Source organism: Desmodus rotundus, chromosome 4, assembly GCF_022682495.2.
Source record: "Desmodus rotundus isolate HL8 chromosome 4, HLdesRot8A.1, whole genome shotgun sequence".
NCBI classification, from domain to species: Eukaryota; Metazoa; Chordata; class Mammalia; order Chiroptera; family Phyllostomidae; genus Desmodus; species Desmodus rotundus.
The window spans coordinates 67,894,576-67,914,835 of record NC_071390.1 but is presented as its reverse complement, the minus strand read 5'-3'; the positions used below and the strand labels follow the sequence as shown (position 1 = coordinate 67,914,835).

General features: G+C 42.7%; 1 protein-coding gene across 1 annotated transcript in view; it reads right to left on the bottom strand.

Moving 5' to 3' along the window:
* Positions 1–20,260, bottom strand: part of CHAT (choline O-acetyltransferase) — a 77,474-nt gene that overhangs the window by 45,743 nt on the left and 11,471 nt on the right. Inside the window, exons 6-7 of the mRNA XM_045195915.2 lie at positions 16,092–16,272; positions 14,900–15,077 (exon numbers count right to left, since the gene is read on the bottom strand). Coding sequence (XP_045051850.1) covers positions 14,900–15,077; positions 16,092–16,272 — 359 coding nt within the window. The remainder of the gene's footprint in view (positions 1–14,899; positions 15,078–16,091; positions 16,273–20,260) is intronic.

The following is a 20,260-nucleotide window of genomic DNA, read 5'->3' as shown; positions in this document are numbered from 1 at the left end:
TCCCTATTAGAGTACCCATGACACATTTCACAGATATAGAACAAACATTTCAGAAATTTATATGGAACCATAAATGACCCCGAATAGCTGCAGCAATTTTGAGAAAGAAGAACAAAGCAGGAGGGATCACAATACCTGATACCAAACTGTATTACAAGGCCACTGTAATCAAAACAGCCTGGTACTGGCATAAAAACAGGCACATAGACCAATAGAACAGAACAGAGAGCCCAGAAATAAACTCAAGTCTTTACGGTCAATTAATATTTGACAAAGGAGGCAGGAGCATAAAATGGAGCAAAGACAGCCTCTACAACAGATGGTGTTGGGAGATCTGGACAGCTATGTGCAAAAAAATGAAACTCGATCACCAAAACACCAAAATAAACTTACGCCATACACAAAAATAAACTCAAGATGGATAAAAGATTTAAATATAAGTCATGACACCATAAAAGTCCTAGAGGAAAACATGGCAGGAAAATCTCAGACATTCTATGCAGCAACATCCTCACAGACATGTCCCCTAAAGCAAGGGACATAAAGGAAAGAATAAACAAATGGGACCTCATCAAAATAAAAAGCTTCTGCAAGACTAAAGAAAACAGCACCGGAGAACCAAGATGGCGGCGTAGGTAGACACACTGCGCCTCCTTGCACAACCAGAACTGACAGAGAATCGAACAGCAAGGGGGTCCGACACTAAGGAAATAAAAAATAAACATTCATCTAGACCAGTAGGAGGGGCGGAGATGGGCACTGGGGTGGAGAGGACTCACATAGCTGTGGTGGACCGAGACTGGCAGAGTGTGGGACGACCAGGGCAGGCAGTCCGAGCACTAGCAGACCCTGCGGCCACGCATTCACGCAGATAAACGGAGAGGGCTGGACTCGGAGTGACGGAGAGCAGGGCAGGCAGAGTGCAGGTAGCACACCACAGCCCCACATTGGAACATAGATAATCCGGAAAACCGGATGAACGGCGGGGAACAAAGCAGACCGCGCAACCCAGGGCTCCAGCTCAGGGAAATAAAGCCTCAAACCTCTGATTGAAAACGCCCGTGGGGGTTGGGGCAGCAGCAGGAGAGACTCCCAGCCTCATGGGAGAGGTCATTGGAGAGACCCACAGGGGCCTAGAGTGTGCACAAGCCTACCCACTTGGGAACCAGCACCAGAGGGGACCAGTTTGATTGTGGGTATCGGAGTGAAAGATTAAAATCCGGAGGAGAGTGAGGCAGGCGCCATTGCTCCCTCTGGGCCCCTCCCCCACGTACAGCCTCACAGCACAGCAACCAGCATTACCCCGCCCTGGTGAACACCTGAGGCTCCGCCCCTTAAAGTAACAGATGCGCCAAGAAAAAAAAAAATGGCCCAAATGACAGAACACTTCAAAGCTCCAGAAAAAATACAACTAAGCGAGGAAGAGATAGCTAACCTATCAGATGCACAGTTCAAAGCACTGGTTATCAAGACGCTCACAGACTTGGTTGACTCTGTTCGAAAAACAGATGAAAAAATGAAGCCTATGCTAAGAGAAACAAAGGAAAATGTACAGGGAACCAATAGTGATGCGAAGGAAACTGGGACTCAAATCAATGGTGAGGACCAGAAGGAAGAAACAAACATCCAACCAGAAAAGAATGAAGAAACGAGAATTCGGAAAAATGAGGAGAGGCTTAAGAACCTCCAGGACATCTTGAAACGTTCCAACATCCGAATTATAGGAGTGCCAGGAGAAGAGGAAGAACAAAAAATTGAAAACTTATTTGAACAAATAATGAAGGAGAACCTCCCTAATCTGGCAAAGGAAACAGACTTCCAGGAAGTGCAGGAAGCTCAGAGAGTCCCAAAGAAGCTAGACCCAAGGAGGAACACACCAAAGCACATCATCATTACATTACCTAAGATTAAACGCAAGGACCTACATCCAAGATTACTGTATCCAGCAAAGCTATCATTTAGAATGGAAGGGAAGATAAAGTGCTTCTCAGATAAGGTCAAGTTAAAGAAGTTCATCATCACCAAGCCCTTATTATATGAAATGTTAAAGGGAGTTACCTAAGAAAAAGAAGATCAAAAATAGGAACAGTAAAAATGACAGCAAACTCACAGTTATTAACGACCACACCTAAAACCAAAACAAAAGAAAACTAAGCAAACAACTAGAACAGAAACAGAACCACAGAAATGGAGATCACATGGAGGGTTGTCAATAGGGGAGTGGGAGGGGGAGAGGGGGGAAAGGTACAGAGAATAAGTAGCATAAATTGTAGGTAGAAAATAGACAGGGGGAGGGTAAGAATAGTACAGGAAATGTAGAAGCCAAAGAACTATATACATGACCCATGGACATGAATTATAGGGGGGGAATGTGGGAGGGAGGGGGTGGACAGGATGAAGTGGAGTTGGGGGGGGGGAATGGGACAACTGTAATAGCATAATCAATAAATATATTAAAAAAAAAAGAAAAAGAAAACAGCACCAAATTACAAAGAGAACCAATAGTATGGGAAAACATATTTGCCAGTGATACCTCAGACAAGGGCCTGATCTCCAAAATATATAAAGAACTCACACGACTCCACTCCAGGAAGACAAACAACCCAATTAAAAAATGGGCAAACGACTTCAACAGACACTTCTCCAAGGAAAACATACAGAGGGCCCAGAGACATATGAAAAGATGCTCAGCATCACTTGCCATCAGAGAGATGCAAATTAAAACCACAATGAGGTACCATCTCACACCAGTCAGACTGGCCAACATAAACAAATCCACAAACAAATGTTGGAGAGGATGTGGAGAAAAGGGAACCCTAGTGCACTGTTGGTGGGAATGCAGACTGGTGAGGCCACTGTGGAAAAGAGTATGGAATTTCCTCAGAAAACTAAATATGGAACTGCCCTTTGACCCAGCAATTCCTCTGCTGGGATTATACCCTAAGAACCCTGAAACACCAATCCAAAAGAACCTGTGCACCCCAATGTTCATAGCAGCACAATTTACAATAGCCAAGTACTGGAAGCAGCCTAAGTGCCCATCAGCAAATGAGTGGATGAAAAAACTATGGTATATTTACACAATGGAATTCTATGCAGCAGAGAGAAAGAAGGAGCTTATACCCTTTGCAACAGCATGGATGGAAGTGGAGAGCATTATGCTAAGTGAAATAAGCCAGGCGGTGAGGGACAAATACCATATGATCTCACCTTTAACTGGAACATAATCAATAGAAGAAAAAAGCATACAAAATATAACCAGAGACATTGAAGTTTAGAACAATCTAACAATAGCGGGGGGGGCGGGGGCAGTGGGAAGAGGGGATTACAGGAACTATTTTAAAGGACACATGGAGAAAACCAAGGGGGGTGGGGGACGGAGGTGGGTTCAGCTGGGGTGGGGTGGAGGGATGGGGAGAAAAGGCATACAACTGTAATTGAATAACAATGAAAATTAAAAAAAAGATTTAAAGAAAAAAGTTAAAATTAAAAAAAATAAAGTATATAATTCATTTTACTACAATAAAAAGAAGGATACAAGGACAAAATCAATGGGGAGGGTAGAGGTGGGGGAGGGAGGTGGGACTGGCTGTGGCGGGGTGGAGGTATGGGGAGAAAGTGCAGACAATTGTAACTGAATAAAAATTAAAAAAAAAAAAGAAAAACAGAGGAAAGAAAAAATAAAATGGCAGAAATATACCGCAGCAAAGCAATAATTACAGTGATAGCAATTGACAAAGTAGAGTAAAAGACATGTCCCAGCTATATGCTATCTACAAGAAACTCACATCAAATATCATGATATAGGTTGGTGGAAAGTAAAAGAAAGAAAAAAGAAATATCAAGTAAACATTAATGAAAAGAAAGCAGGAATGGCTATATTAATATGAGAGTAAGTAAACTTCAGAGCAAAACAATCACCACAGACATTACATATAAAAATGGGTCAATATGCCAAGAAAACATAACAATCCTAAATGTGTATACATCAAACATACCACAAAACATGTAAAGCAAAAACTAACAAAACTGAAGGGAAAAATAGACACATCCACAGTTGCATTTGGAGACTTCAACACACTTCTCTCGATAATTGATAGAACAACTAGACAGAAAGTCAGCAAGGATATAGAAAAACTCAACAACACAATCAATCACCAGGATCTAATTGGCATTTATAGAACACTCTCCCCAACAACAACAGAATGCACATTCAAGTTCCCATGGAATATATATGCCAGGGTCAACCATATCCTAGGCCATAAAGCATCCTCCACAAACTGAAAAAAGTTGAAATCTTATGAAATGTGTTCTCTGCATCAGAGTAAAAGTAAATAACAGGAAAAGTTCCAAATACTTGGAAATTCAACAACACTCTTCAAATAATCCATGGGTCAAAGAGGAAGCCTTAAAGGAAATTTTTGTAAAAAATTGAAATGAACGAAAATAAAGATACACTATATCAAAATTTGTGAGGCACAGCTAAAGCATTGTTTGGAGAAAAATGGACAGCACAAATGCTGACATTATAAAAGAAGAAAAGTCTCAAATGAATAATATAAGCTCCCATCTCAAGAACCTAGAAAAGGAAGACTAAATAAACACAAAGCAAGCAGGAGAAAGGAATCAATGAAATTAAAAACAAAACAAAAAATAGAAAAATCAATGAAAAGAAAGCTGGTTCCTTTAAACTATCAATCAAATCTTTAGCAAGACTAAAAAAAAAAAAGAAGAGAAAAGACACAATATCAATATAAAACAACTGTCATTACAGGCCCTGTACACATCAAAAGCATAATCAGGAAATGCTAAGAACAACTCTGCACATAAATTTGACAACTTAAATGACATGGACCAATCCTTTGAAAAGTATCAGCTACTAGAATATATCAAATATAAAATATGAAATTTGGATAACCTTATAACTATTAAGAAAATTGAATTTGTAAGTTTAAAACTTCCAAAAAAGAAATTTCCAGGCCCAGAGGTTGCACTGGAGAATTCTACCAAACATTTAAGGAAGAATTAACACCAGTATACACAATTTCTCTCAGATATTATAAGAGGAGGAAACACTTGCCAATTCAATTTATGAACCCAAAGTGCAAACACACACACACACAACTATACACCAATAATCCTCATGAATATAGATACAGAAATACTTAACAATATATAAACAAATAGAATTAAGCAACATATAAAAAGAATTATACTCCATGACTAAGTGGGCTTTATTCTAAGGATGCAAAGCTTCTTCAGTATTAGAGAATCCATCAATGTAATCCAGCATATTAATAGACTGCAAAAAAACCATGATTATATCAATTAATGTAGTAAAAGTATTTGACCAAATTCAACATCTACTCATGATAAAATCTCAAATAACTAGGAATAGATGGGAACCTCCTCAACTTCATAAAGAGCATCTACAGAAAAAAGCCTATAGCCCTATCATACTTAAAGGTGAAAGATTGCATGCTTTCCCTCCAAAGATCATGAAAAAGAAAGGATACCATCCATTATTACTAATGCTATTCACCATAGTACTAGAAGTTCTGGCCTGTGCAACAAGGCAAGAAAAGTGAATAAAAGGGATACAGACTAGAAAAAGAAAAAGAGTGCTCCTATTTTCACATGACATGATTGTTTACGTAGAAAATCCTAAGGAATATACAAAAATAATCCCCTAGAACTAATACATTGTTGGTGTTGGCACAGAGATCAACATATAGATCAACATGTAAAGAATAGAAAACCTACAAACAGACACATAAATATGCCCAACAAATTTTGACAAAGGTGTAAAAGTATTCAATGGAGGAAGGAGGGCCTTTTCAACAAATGTTGTTAGAGCAATCAGACACCCATAGGCACACACACACACACACAAAAGTCTGGATATAAATCTCAATCATTATAAAAAAACGAATTCAAAATGGATCATCAATTTAAATGTACAATGTAATATTTTAAAACTTTTAGCAAAAATTAAAAAAAAATCTTTGGTATCTAAGGGTAGGCAAAAAAAAATTCTTAAACTTGGCACCAAATGGAGAATCCATAAAAAGGAAATTTGATAAATTGGACTTCCTCAAAACTAAAGCATTTACTCAGGGAAACATCCTATTAGGAAGATGAGAGGATAAGCTATAGACTGGCAGAAAATATAAGGGTTAGTAAAGAATATATAACCAGCCCTGGCTGGTGTGGCTCAGTGGCTGAGTGCCGACCTGTGAATCAAAGGGTTGCCCGTTCTATTCCCAGTCAGGGCACATGCCTGGGTTGTGGACCAGGTTCCCGGTAGGGGGCATGCAAGAGGCAACCACACATTGAAGTTTGTCTCCCTCTCTTTCTCTCTTCCTTCCCCTCTCTAAAAAATAAAATAAATAAAATCTTATAAAAAAGAATATGTAAACAACTGTTAGAACTCACAGCAAAACAAACAACAAACCCCCCAAACAATCCAATTAAGTAATGAGTAAAAGACATGAAATTATATTTCACCAAAGAGGATATACAGATGGCAAATTAGCACATGAAAAGATATTTAGCATCATTGATCATTAAGAGAAATGTAAATTAAAACTACAATGAGATATCAACAGAACTATCAGCATGGCTAAAATAAAAAATAGTTGCAAACCAAATGCTGATGAGGATACAGAAAAACTGGATCATTCATACATTGCTGATAGGAATGTAAAATGGTACAGTCACTCTGAAAACATTTTAGCAGTTTCTTTAAAAACTAAACATGCAGATTTCATTACTGGGTATTTTTCCTGAAATAAATACTTATGATTACACAAAAACCTAAAACCTATACATATATGTTCATAGTAGTTTTACCTATAACAGCCAAAATGGAGAAAAACATCAGACGTCCTTCAGTGAGTGAATGGTTACATCACACCTATTGTGATACACCCATTTTGTGCACTACACAAAAAGGAATGAACTATTGACACATGCAACAACTTGGATGAATCTTCTAAAATTATGCTGAGTGAAAAAGAACCAGTCTCAGAAGGTTATATACTGTATGATTCCATTTATATAACATTCTTGAAATAATACAGATTAATGGTTGCCAGGGGTTGAGGAGTGACGGGGATAGGAGGAAGTGAGTGTGGCTATAAAAGGCAACACTGGGGTCATTGTGGGGATGGGAATGTTCTGTATCTTAACTTGTCTCAATGTCAATATCTTGGTTGTGACATTGTACTAGAATTTTGCAAGATGTTAGCATTTGGTGGGGAAAGGGCACAGTCAAGATTATTTCTTACAAGTGCATATGCATCTATAATTATCCCCAAATATGTTTAATTGAATTTTTAAAAAACCCTCAAGAGCCAAGAATTCCTTCTTCCTCTATACTCTACTCACCCTTCCCACAAAGGCAGATGTGCTACCATACTTCTAGAGTTAGGTGTGGTGAGTAAAGAAAGGCAGGAGATATCAAAAATACCTCCCAGCTGCTTTGTACCCCAAATACTATTGTGTTGCCCATTATTTCATGGAAAGTGAGAGCCAAAGGAGTGGAAACCAGGGAAAAATGAAAGAGAGGTGTCTGTAGTCTACGCACACAGGGCATGTGGTGTGTGTGGGGCCTGAACATCCCAGAGTTAATAAGGGTTAGGGTTCCATGCAAAGAGTACATGCCATTCAGTCTAGGGCTATGGGTCACTGTCACTGACTGCATGGACAGTGACCATTCAACAGGTGCCTATTTTCAGCTCACTAGATTTTTCCAGAGAGGTTGTGTTCTTAGAGTGTTTCCCCAAATCTAACAAAACTTATCATTTAATGAACACCCTCTGTGTGCCAGGCACCAGATCACTGCTTTGCAGCCCCTCTGTATCCCCTTGGTCCTATTATCAGGAAGGGGATGCCATCTTCATATCCTAGCCTAGGGAGTCAGGTTAGGGGGGACAAAAGGGATGTCAGTTCAAGGCCAGGTCTCTTGCCCTAGACCACGTGCTTCTTCCTGTGTGGATTTTCTGGTCCATAAAGGTCTTCATGCTTCCACTGTGGGAGGGAGGCATTGGCTCAAGTCCCACCTCCCCCCAAGAAAGAAAGCAGCACTCAGCCTCAAGAGCTCAGGAGATATGTCTGGGCCAATTAAATCAGAGAGGCTGTTAATGTGTAATTGGTTTTAAAATCAGCAAAATTGCCTGTCTCTGGATGAGAATATTTAAATAGCAAAACACCCCATCTGAGTGGTTCTTGTAAACCATGGCAGAGACCTTCTGCAGACATGGCCAGGCCGCCTTCTGTCAGCTTCCTTCTTGAAAGCAGTATCTAGCTCTGATGGGCTGCTGGGGATAAATATTTATGGATCTGTGTAAACGGAGGCATCTGCCTCAGAGTCTGTTGGCAAGATCTCCACAGCAGCACCCAGGAAAGCCAGTGGGGTGGGGGAGGGGGCTCTCTGAGCTGGCTATCCTTTTTCTATAAATTGACAAGCACTGTAGTCTTCCAGACTCAGGGCCGAATGTCTAATTAAATTTCAAGACCAGGATAAGAGTGCTGGCTCCTCCTGGGTTCAAGAAGTCACAGCTCACTGGGGACGAAGGACCTGAGAGGATATGAACATCCCTCCTGAGGCCCCAAATCTTAAGCCTGCCTGCCAGGCCCTGCAGACTTGGGATGCAGATGCCATTGGGTCAGTCCCAGCTCTGCAGCTGACAACTCTAAGAGTGGGGTTACCTCAATGTGAAGGAGACACAGCCTCCCCTATTACATGGTGATGAAAGCCTTCCTCATGGGCTAAAAAGCAACAAGGGACAGAAAATGCCCATGACATGGACCAACATTAAAGGGATCTCTCATGCATAGAATCTGCTAACATCTGAAGAAGGGAGTCTTAACTGGGCTGCACAAAATGATGGTGCTTAAAATACAGATTCCTTGGCCTCACTCCTGTCCCACTGGAAAATCACTGAGCCTGAAGAATTTGTTTTCTTGTTTCTTTTTTAAGGAGTTTGCCAGATAACCCGATGTCATCAGTCATCACCATTCACATGGACATCAGTTGGCATTAGCCTCAAGTTCCAGTTGGCACAGAAAGCCCTCCTGGACTATGACAGGCAGAGGGGTGAGGCCCATAAATACCCCCAGGACTCTTTCCAGAGATATTCCTTTGGTTTTATCCTGTTGGCTTTCGTCCTAACAACTCTGCTTATACCAGTCTCGGCAACAAAGACCAAAGGCCTCTGGAGGCAGTGATGGTCCTGGTGGGCTTTTGTCATTGGCTGCAGATGACTGGTTTGCCAGTGCAGATGACAATACACACATGTGCCCTGCACCATGTTCTCAGTGAGCCCTGTGTGAGAAGTGCTGTGTGAGGGGCTGTGGAGGTGTGTAGATACCGGTCACAGAGGAATAACATGTGCCTTGCAGAAGACAGCTGGCTCCACTGCTTGTGGGCTTTGCTACAATGGTGCTACTCCATTGTTAGCAAAGCACGTTTCTCAGCCCAACCTCCCTGCTGTGCTATTGACAGGGTGGAGCTCAGGGAGGCCCACCATGAGCTTCACCCTCTCAATGGCACAGTAGGGAGCTTGGGCTGAGAAACCTGGTAGATCACAGATGGAGCCAGCCTGTTTGGGGCCAGGTGAACCACCTCTTTTCCTGAGGAGAGAGGTTTAATGAAATCAATTGCTGTGTTGGTCCTCAGTTGACTCTGAGAATTTAGGGGAAGATTTCATCTGAGCTCAGGGGCCTCTCTCTGGACCTCCACCAAGACAAAAGAAGCTCAGCTTGGCCATGGCCTCCTGCAGGACAGCACCTGACTTGGCCCAATGCCACAGGCACTGGTCTCTGCCCAGTCCCAGGAAGGGGGGTGGATACCTTGGGACTTCAACAAAGATTCCCTGAAAGGCACCTACCCAATGGTGTTAACTGTGATACTACTATAGGTCAGAAAGCTGTCCCCACCCCCATAACCACAGGCAGGCAGGCATGCCTGGAATTAGGAGAGAGTAGCTTCCTGGAAGTGAAGGATTTTGGAATACTGTTTGCAGTGATGACCACAGTCCCTGGGTCTGTTGCTGGCACTTCCATGCCCTGCTGACCCAATGCTCCCTGTGTGGGCTTAGCCTCACCCCTCTCCTTTCCTCTTTTCTGGATGCTTCATAATACCTGAGTAGGGCTGGCTGGTCCCCCCGAATCTTTAACCTCTTCTGTAAGTATTCTTGTTCACCTTCTGCCTTAACTGAAGAGCAGCTTTCCCAGAGGAGTACACATCCCTCTGCCCTTTCACAGACTATTTTCCTTGATGCTCATGTACTCCAAGGCCAGGTCAGGTAGGTGGCTTCCTTCTCCCTGTTCCTATTCTTATATGACTCTTCCTCCCACCTTTCAGTTTGGAGCGGCAGCTTCATCCCCTTATTGCTGTGTTATACCAACCTATATCATGCAGATCTGGCCTACTGTTTCATCTTTCTCCTCCCCATCACTACTCCAATTATTGTCCTGGTAGCTTCAATGTCCATGTGGATAACTTAGCCTCCATCCTCCTCTCTCGGACCCTTGACTTCCCAACTTTGGCATTCTAACTTCCCACCCACTCTCGCAATCACATCCAGGAACTAATCACTACCAGGAACTGACACCCCCTGAAGTATCAGTTGCAAGCATCCAACCCTCTGACCACACACTTGACTTTTTGGTTCACACACTCCGTTATCCACACTGCAACATGGCTCACCTCATTGACACCCCAAAACCATGAGCTCCACTACCTATTTTTACTACCCATTATCCACCTCTGTCTTTCACTTCCCTCTGTCATGGGCTAAATTGTGTTCTCCCAAAATTCCTAAGTTGAAGTCCTAACCCCCAATATCATAGAATGGGACTGTATTTGGAGACAGGGTCTTTATTGAGGTAACTGAAGTCATTAGGATGGGACCTAATACAACATGATTGGTGTCCTTATAAGAAGAGGAGATTAGGACACAGTGGAAAGACTATGTGAGGACACAGGGAGAAGACAGCCAACCACAAGCCAAGGAAAAGGACCTCAAAAGAAACTAATCCTACTGATACCTTGATCTCAGACCTTTAGTCTTCAGACTAAATAAATTTCTGTTGTTTAAACCACTCAGTATGTGGTACTTTGTTATGGCAGCCCTAGCAAACTCAGATTCCAACATTATAAACATTCCCTTGCCACACTTTCCCCCCCTTCCCTCGGTCATAATCACCAACCTTGGCCTGGTGACCTACCTTCTCCTTGCCTGAACCTGAGGAGCTGAATATTGTGGGGGAGAATTGCAAAACAATGCTGATTAGTTTTTCCTAAATGTATGACCCCAAGTCCTCAAATATGAGCTCAAAACAGTCCATAAATCATATCAAGTTTCATGAGTAAGTTCCCTTTCCCACTTTCCAAGAGGTGATTTCATGCATTCTCTTTTGTCTTCAAAAGAATACCATCTTTTCTCTTTTGTCTTCAGAATGCCGTCTTCTGCCTCTCAGCTCAGGGCCACAGCTTTGCTCATCTGAGACCAGACACCACCAGTTGGGAACATTTTCACACTTCTGCCACCACAGCACAGTCTTACAGACCTTGTGTTCAAGTTTCCACTTTCCTTGCACCAACAAAAGGCCTCTTATTCCCTGGCTTCAATCTCCTTTTGTCTTTTCAAGAATTCTACCCCTCCATGTATCTCTTCCCTCCTAATTAACAGTTCTGTTATGGGATATGTCCATGTGTTTGTCTGCATACCACCATGTCCTTGCCTTTCCTACTAAAAACACTTCCTTTTACCTTATCCTCTTGCAGCAACTCCCCCATTTTCTGCTCCTTTTATTTATTTATTTTTTAAAAAGATTGTATTTATTTATTATTAGAGAGAAGGGAAATGAGAGACAGAGGGAGAGAAACATCAATGTGAGAAACATTGATCAGTTGCCTCTCCTATGCACCTGGATGGGGGACTGAACCCAAAACCTAGGCATGTGCCCTGATAGGGAATCAAACAGGCCTCCTTTCACTTTGTGGGATGATGCCCAACCAACTGAGCCATACCAGTCAGGGCATTTTTCTGCTTCTTTTAATACAAAAATGTCTGAAAAGAGTCATCCACACTTACTGATTGTACTCATTGACCTCATCAACAATTTATTCCTGCTGTTGGATCACTTCTGTCAGCATACAACCATTCATTCTTCCTACTATTCCAGTCTGACCTTTGTGAAAGTCACTGATGACTCTTCCTTGAGCTCTCAGCAGCATTTGGTGTGGTTGGTCACTTCCTCCTCCCATCTTGGATCTTTATGTCTCATCTGGCTTTCTCTTGATTCCAGGGCTGTTCTTTCTCAATCCCCTTAGCACCTTTCTCTGCCTGACCTCTGAGGTCCTGTTTTTCTGCTTCTAGATGATCTCACCCAGGTCAATGACTTTAAATATCATTTAAGTGCTGATGGCTCTCAAATTTATATCTTTGTACTGATCTCTTTCTTGAGTTCCAGACGCATAGATCTAATCTGGTGTCTCCACTTAGATGACTCAAGGCATCTCAACCCTGACCTACCTGGGACTTGCAAAAGGACTTCTCCATTTTGTAGCTACCTCCATGACATGGTTCCCATCTCAACAAATAGAACCACCATCTATTCAGTTGCTCAAATCAAAGACCTAGGAACACTACTGACTTCTTTTATGCTTCCTTTTCTACTTTGAAATATGTTTAGATTCCACCCATGTCTTTACATCTTCCCCCTCAACCTTAGCCCAAGCTGCCATAAAATTTTACTTTGACACTGAAATTGGTTTCTAAATAGTTTCCCCATTTGCCTTCAATGGGAAAGGGCTGCTCCAGAGAAGAAGGCTCTTCAAAGTATTGGTTTCCTGCTGTGCAGATGACACAGTCAGTGCTAACTGGATTTCCAAAGGGAAGGCATGTGTAGCCCCATTTTTTCTGTCATGCTTCCCACAGAAACAGCACTTCCATTCAGAAAGCCAGATCAAGTGCCATTAACAAATTAATTCCGATTACTGCAGCTCAAGCACTGAGACCTCAAGGCAATCCCAGCAGTCCTGCAGGAAGATGGCTTGGCCTCGCCTGCTAATAAAGTGGAAACTGTACTGGAAGCAAAAGCGATTATTTTGATGCCTGTTGCTGTCCCTGGAGGGGAGAAGGGTAGGATTTGATTACACCATGGTCTCCTAAGGGAATTAACTGACTTTCAAATGATAAGTTATTAATTCCCCAACTTGGCACTTAGGTTGTGAGGATAGGCTCAGCTCTCAAACTCCCCTGTGGCCCGTGCAACTCCCTGTTTAGAAGTAAGCATCCTCATGTGGCCAATAAGTAAATGAAAGGATAGTTAATTGGTAACTGGGAAATAAGTCTGGAGCCCAGTGCCCTTAATAATCCTTCAGTATTTCATTTAACAAATATAATTGAACCCTTACTGTATTTGGCAGAGCAGGTTCAAAGTTAAACCAAACAGATAAGGTCCCTGTTCTCCTGGATCTTACTGACTGGGAGAGTCTGAGGAGGGGCAAATAATCAGCATGAATCAAACAAATGAAAAGCTGACTTTGGCAAGTGAAAAATAGAATCTAGATGAGAAAACAGGGCAAAGTGACAGAGAATGATTGGGGAGAAATGCTCAACGAGGTCCTGAGGTGGTGACACATGACCTGAGCTTTGGATAGTGCAAAGACCCAGCCAGCCCTGTGGGAAGAACTACTAGGAAGAGGGATCAGACAAGGAAAGTGCCTATTGTCAGAGAGCCAGATCCCCCCACCTCCTCATTCTCCCAGTACATTCAGCATGGCCATCCTTACCAGCCAGGTTGCTATCTTCATGGTACTGGGCAGGGCAGATGTCCCTGGTGGGCAGTTGGCTTTGCCCATAGTCAGTCTGCCAGACTTGATGCTATCCATCCCTCCTGTCGCTCTCATGTCACAGGGATTTGCACAATTTCCACCTCCTCCAACAAAACCTTTTGAAAGCTTCCCAATTAGAAGGGCCATCTTCCTGCTCTGAAGTCCTGAAGCAGTTATTTGGCACCTGCTGTCTCTGTTACCTTACATTAGTAGATGTCACATTACCATGAATTTGAGCCTGCTCCCTCATGCCCTCTCTTTCCCCATTCCTATCTAGTGGCCTTGAGGATAGGTGCTTCTTCCTATCTCTTACACTCCCCAGGCCTAGCCCAGGTCCTCTGCTTAGGGAGTCTAGATGGACACCTGGCCAAATGAAAACCTGAGGGGCAGATGGAGGCTCATGGAAGTCTCACTTCTCATCCAGGAGTCTCTAACATAGGCAGGAGAGGAAGGCTCTTTATCCAGTTCCTTGGAATAGAGCTGGCCTTGGGTTTGAAAAATAGTTTCCAGAGGATGACTTTAAAATGTTAAGGCAATACTAGATTTCTTATAGGAATACTTGGAAACTTTCAGCTTAAAGATGAAAAGTTTTAGGACCAAAAATTTATGTAAAGATGGCACCCTCCCAGAGGTGGGCTCCATCTCAACTCTTCATCTAACAGCTCTCCCAGTAACTCAGACCCTTCCAATGAGAGCCACCCATGTCAACAAGTAAAACACAACAGCTAAATTGCTGCCAGTCTTCCTCCAGCTCGAAATCTTCCTGCCCCCCAGCATTTTCAGATATTCCAGGATTCCAGTGCTAGTGAGCTTCACCCAAAAAGCTAGAGTATTGTCACATGATATAAGCGGGTACCAAAGGTGCCTTCTAATTCAAGGCACTTTGGCTGACAGCAATGCTTGCCACTGGGGCCTGAGTTGGAGGGAGGTCTCAGCTCCCCAGGCAATGGTAAATGGGGATGAGGCATGGTGCCCAATGCGGGGGGGAGGAAAAGCAAATGGGCTCAAGGATGAGATGAATGTGGAGATTCACTGGGCACTGCTGCTGACCTTTCACGAGGACTGTCCTGGCCTCAGCCCACTGGCTCCTCCCGTCTGATGTCAGCAGGCCGATTGGAGGCAAGCGTTCATCCTCGTTGGAAGCCATTTTGACTATCTTTCTCAACTGAGTGAACAGATCCCCCTCACTGAGACGGCGGAAATTAATGACAACATCCAAGACAAAGAACTGTGGGGGAAACAGGTCAAACACATCATTCATGGCAACTGGCCCACAGTGCCAAGCCTTCACTGAACCTTCACATCTGAGAACAGATGGAGATAGTCAGGCCCGAGGTTCCCAATATATGTGATGGTTTTGAATAGTCACAATTTGGGGACCAGAATTCTGTCAACTGTTTTGGACTCCAAGCTGCCCCAACTGAAAGAAGTCCAGATTAAACTTAGCTAAAAGAACATTTGCTTTTGTGGTTCCTAGTTCATATAAAGGCCATTATGTTTGTGGGAAATTGAGTATAAATTGGTACAATCACTTTTGGGGGGCAATTTTTATTAAAACTAAAAATTTGCATACTCTATAACTCAGAAATTGCTCTTATAAATATATATTTTAGACTAAGGCTTAGAGAACATATACCTTGTGCCCTGAAAGATATACAAAGGAATGTACATATCAGCACTGTTTGCAGAAGCAAAATGGTAGAGGAGCCTAAATGGCTCCTGTAGGAAATGGTCAAGTAAAATGTAGTATACTTGTCTAGTGCATGTCTACCTAGCAGTTGAAAGGAATGAAATAGTTCCATATACAGCTTATGGATAGATCTCAAACACACAAGTAAGTAGAGAGGGAAAAAAGCAAGGAGGTCCCAAGAGTCTATAAAGCTGCATTTCTGGTGTATAATCTTAGAAGGCCATAACCTGGGTGATTGCATGTGGAGGTCTGAGGCCATGCTGGGTCTCATTAATGATCCCAAGCTATCCATCCAGGCAACTCTTTTGATCTGACCTGCCTGGTCAGGGCTGGAATAGGAGCCCAGTGAAGGTGTTTTCAACTGATGACCCTTCTTGTTCTTAAAACCTAACCAGTGGAGAGAAATGGACCTGACAGGGAGTCAGGAGGCCCCATTTTGGGGCCACTCTGCCACAGCTAACTGTGTAACTCAGGGAAGGGGCTGAGCACCCTTGGGAAAAGAGGAATGGATGAGCACACATGTGCCCTCCCCAGCAGCAAGGGGCCACTTACCTGGTTGCAGCAGGCCACAATGATATGCTCCGGCTCTGGCATGACACTGCTCTTCTGGGACACCAGTGTGTCCTGGGTGTGGCCAGGGAGGCGGTAGGAGGAGAACAGCCCATAGTATTGCTTCATACAGAGCTGCTGCCCTGACAGCTGACCCTTGGCACAGTCAGTGGGGATGGAGTGACTGGAGGGGGAGAGTGGGGAGGGAGGGAGGAAATCAGAATTGGTTTTACTGTAACTTAATTAGGCAAAGCAGGGCACAAAAACTAGAACTGCATTGTGATGGTAGTCAAAGAGCTTGACTCCTCACTTTTAAAGTGGTGGAATGCCCCATTTCCATGCCCCAAAAAACCCTCAGGGTTTTCTCACATCTTCATTAGTGTCCCTTGCCCCTGCCTCATGCACTACAGTGCAGACCTTACCATTTTAGCCCCCTTTGCCTTCGTTTATGCTTATCTTTGCTTGGCAGGTCTTCACCCCAAACTTGCACTCAACTAATTGTTTAGAAAACCCTTTCTACTCTTATAAGAGCCTAGTCCTTTATCATCTCTTCTAGAAGCATCCTCTGAGTTCAAGAAAGAAAATTCTCTTTTTCCTGTGGTCTCAGCATGTCTTGTGTTCTACCTCCCTCCCCCTCCCTCCTCCTCTTTCTTTCCCCCTATTTCTCTCCCCTTCCTTCCCTCCCTCCATCCTTTCAGACAACAAATATTATTGAGCATTCCTTTGTGCCAGGCACTATTCTGGGATCTAGGAGATATAGCAGCAAACAAGACATGCATTTACTACTCCAAAGGGGTGCAGAGAACAAGCAGAAAATTGGTAAATGTGAGGGTTACAGGGAGAGATTCAGAGTGGCAAGGGGGAGTGGCCAAGGACAATCTTACTGATGACGAGATGTGTGAGCTGAGCCCTGAGGGTAAGAGGCAGCCATGAGAAGAGCTGAGGCCCATCCCCATGGCCAGGTGGGTGCCCCATGACACTTCTGCTCCAGGTGTGGGTATTAAACTAAACTGTAATGACCAATCCACAACAGGGTGCATATGGGAATCCAGAGGGAGCTTTCAGAAACATTGTACTGGCTGAAAAGAGGAATTTTATGTCTGTTGAATCTAATAATAAAAGTGGTTTCATCACAGGTCAGAACATAAAACAAATCTCAACAAATTTAAGAAGTTTGGAATCATATCAAGCATCCTCTCCGACCACAGTGTTTTTAAACTAGATATCAATTACAAGAAAAAAAATTGAAAAACACACAAACACATGGAGGCTAAATAACATGTTACTAAACAATGAAAGGGTTAATAATGAGAGCAAGGAAGAAATCAAAAGGTACCTTAAGACAAATAAAAATGGGAACACAATAACTCAAAATCTGAAGGATAGCAAAATTAGTCCTAAGAGGGAAATTCATAGCATTACAGGTCTATCTCAAAACACACACACACACACACATACAACAAGAAAAACCTAAAATAAACAATCAAAGTTTACACATAGAAGAACTAGGGAAAAAACAATACACAAAGCCCAAAGAGAGTAAAAGAAAGAAAATAGTAAAGATCAGAGTGGAAATAAATGAAATTGAGTCTAAAAAAATACAAAACAGGACCAAGATGGCGGTGTACGTAGACACACTGCACCTCCTCCCACAACCAGAACTGACGGAAAATCAAACGGCAAGGAGGTCCGACACCAAGTAGATAAAAAAGAAACATACACCCAGACCGGTAGGAGGGGCGGAGACGGGCACCGGGGCTGAGAGGACTCGCGTGGCTGTGGCGGGACTGAGACTGGTGGAGGGTGGAACGAATGGGGCAGGCAGTCTGACCACTAGCAGACCCCACCGCCCCACAATCGCGCACAGATAAACCGGGACAAATGGCAGGGGAGTGAAGCAGACCCTGCAACCCAGGGCTCCAGTGCGGGGAAATAAAGCCTCAAACCTCTGAGTGAAAACACCTGTGGGGATTGGGGCTGCAGCAGGAGAAACTCCCAGCCTCACAGGAGAGGTCTTCAGAGAGACCCACAGGGGCCTAGAGAGTGCACAAGCTCACTCACTTGGGAACCAGCACCGGAGGGGCCCAATTTGATTGTGGGTAGCAGAGGGAGTGACTGAAACCCGGTGGAGAGTGGAGAGGGTGCCATTGCTCCCTCTCGGCCCCTCCCCCACATACAGCATCACAGAGCAGCGGCCAGCGTTACCCCACCCTGGTGAACACCTCAGGCTCTGCCCCTTTAAGTAACAGATGCCCCAAGACAAAAAACAAAAAAAAAAGGCCCAAATGACAGAACACTTCAAAGCTCCAGAAAAAATACAACTAAGTGAGGAAGAGATAGCCAACCTATCAAATGCACAGTTCAAAACACTGGTTATTAAGACGCTCACAGAATTGGTTGAATTTGGTCGAAAACTAGACGAAAAAATGAAGCCTATGCTAAGAGAGACAAAGGAAAATGTACAGGGAACCAATAGTGATGCGAAGGAAACTGGGACTCAAATCAATGGTGTGGACCAGAAGGAAAAAAGAAACATCCAACCAGAAAAGAATGAAGAAACAAGAATTCGGGAAAATGAGGAGAGGCTTACGAACCTCCAGGACATCTTGAAATGTTCCAACATCTGAATTATAGGGGTGCCAGAAGGAGAAGAGGAAGAACAAAAAATTGAAAACTTATTTAAACAAATAATGAAGGAGAACTTCCCTAATCTGGCAAAGGAAATAGACTTCCGGGAAGTCCAGGAAGCTCAGAGAGTCCCAAAGAAGCTGGACCCAAGGAGGAACACACCAAGGCACATCATAATTACATTACCCAAGATTAAAAGAAGGAGAGAATCTTAGAAGCAGCAAGAGAAAAGAACACAGTTACCTACAAAGGAGTTCCCATGAGACTGTCAGCTGAATTCTCAAAAGAGACCTTACAGGCAAGAAGGGACTGGCAAGAAGTATTCCAAGTCATGAAAGGCAAGGGCCTACATCCAAGATTACTGTATCCAGCAAAGCTATCATGTAGAATGAAAGGGCAAATAAAGTGCTTCTCAGATAAGGTCAAGTTAAAGGAGTTCATCATCACCAAGACATTATTATATGAAATGTTAAAGGGACTTACCTAAGAAAAAGAAAATAAAAAATATGAACAGTAAAAATGACAGCAAACTCACAGTTATTAACAACCACACCTAAAACCAAAACAAAAGAAAACTAAGCAAACAACTAGAACAGAAACAGAACCACAGAAATGGAGATCACATGGAGGGTTATCAATGGGGGTTTGGGAAGGGGAGGAGGGGAAAGGTACAGAGAATAGCATAAATGATAGGTGGAAAATAGACAGGGGGAGGGTAAGAATAGTGTAGGAAATGTAGAAGCCAAAGAGTATGACCCATGGACATGAACTATGGGGGGGGGGATATGGGAGGGAGGGGGTGGGCAGGATGGAGTGGAGTGAAGGGGTGGAAATGGGACAACTGTAATAGCATAATCAATAAATATATCAAAAAATACAAAACAATGTAACAGATTTCTGAGTATTTATTTTGTATCCTGCTACTTTATCATTTCTAGTAGTTTTTTGGTGAATCTTTAAGGTTCTCAGGAAAATCAAGAGCTGGTTCTTTGAAAAAAATAAACAAGATTGATAAACCTTTACCCAGACTCATCAAGAGAAAAGAGAGGATCCAAATAAATAGAATCAGTGATGAAAGAGGAGAATTAACAACTGACACCACACAAAAACTAAAGACTGTAAAAAAAATATTACAAACAATGATATGCTAACAAATTGGACAGTATAGAAGAAATGGATAAATTCCTATAAACATACAGTCTTCCAAAACTGAATCAGGAAGAGTCAGAATATCTGAGCAGACTGATTACAACTAATTAAATCAAAATGGCAATCAAAAAATTCCTAGCAAACTAAAGCTCTGGACCAGATGGCTTCACAAGTGAATTTTACCAAACATTCAAAGAAGAACTAGTATCTATTCTTCTCAAACTATTCCAAAAAATTCAAGAGAAAGAAGGACTCTCAAGCTCATTTTATGAGACTGGAATTATCCTAATTCAAAAGCCAGATAAAGATACTACCAAAAAAGAAAATTACAGGCCAATATCCCTGATGAACATAGATGCTAAAACCCTCAACAAACTATTAGCAAACCAAATTCA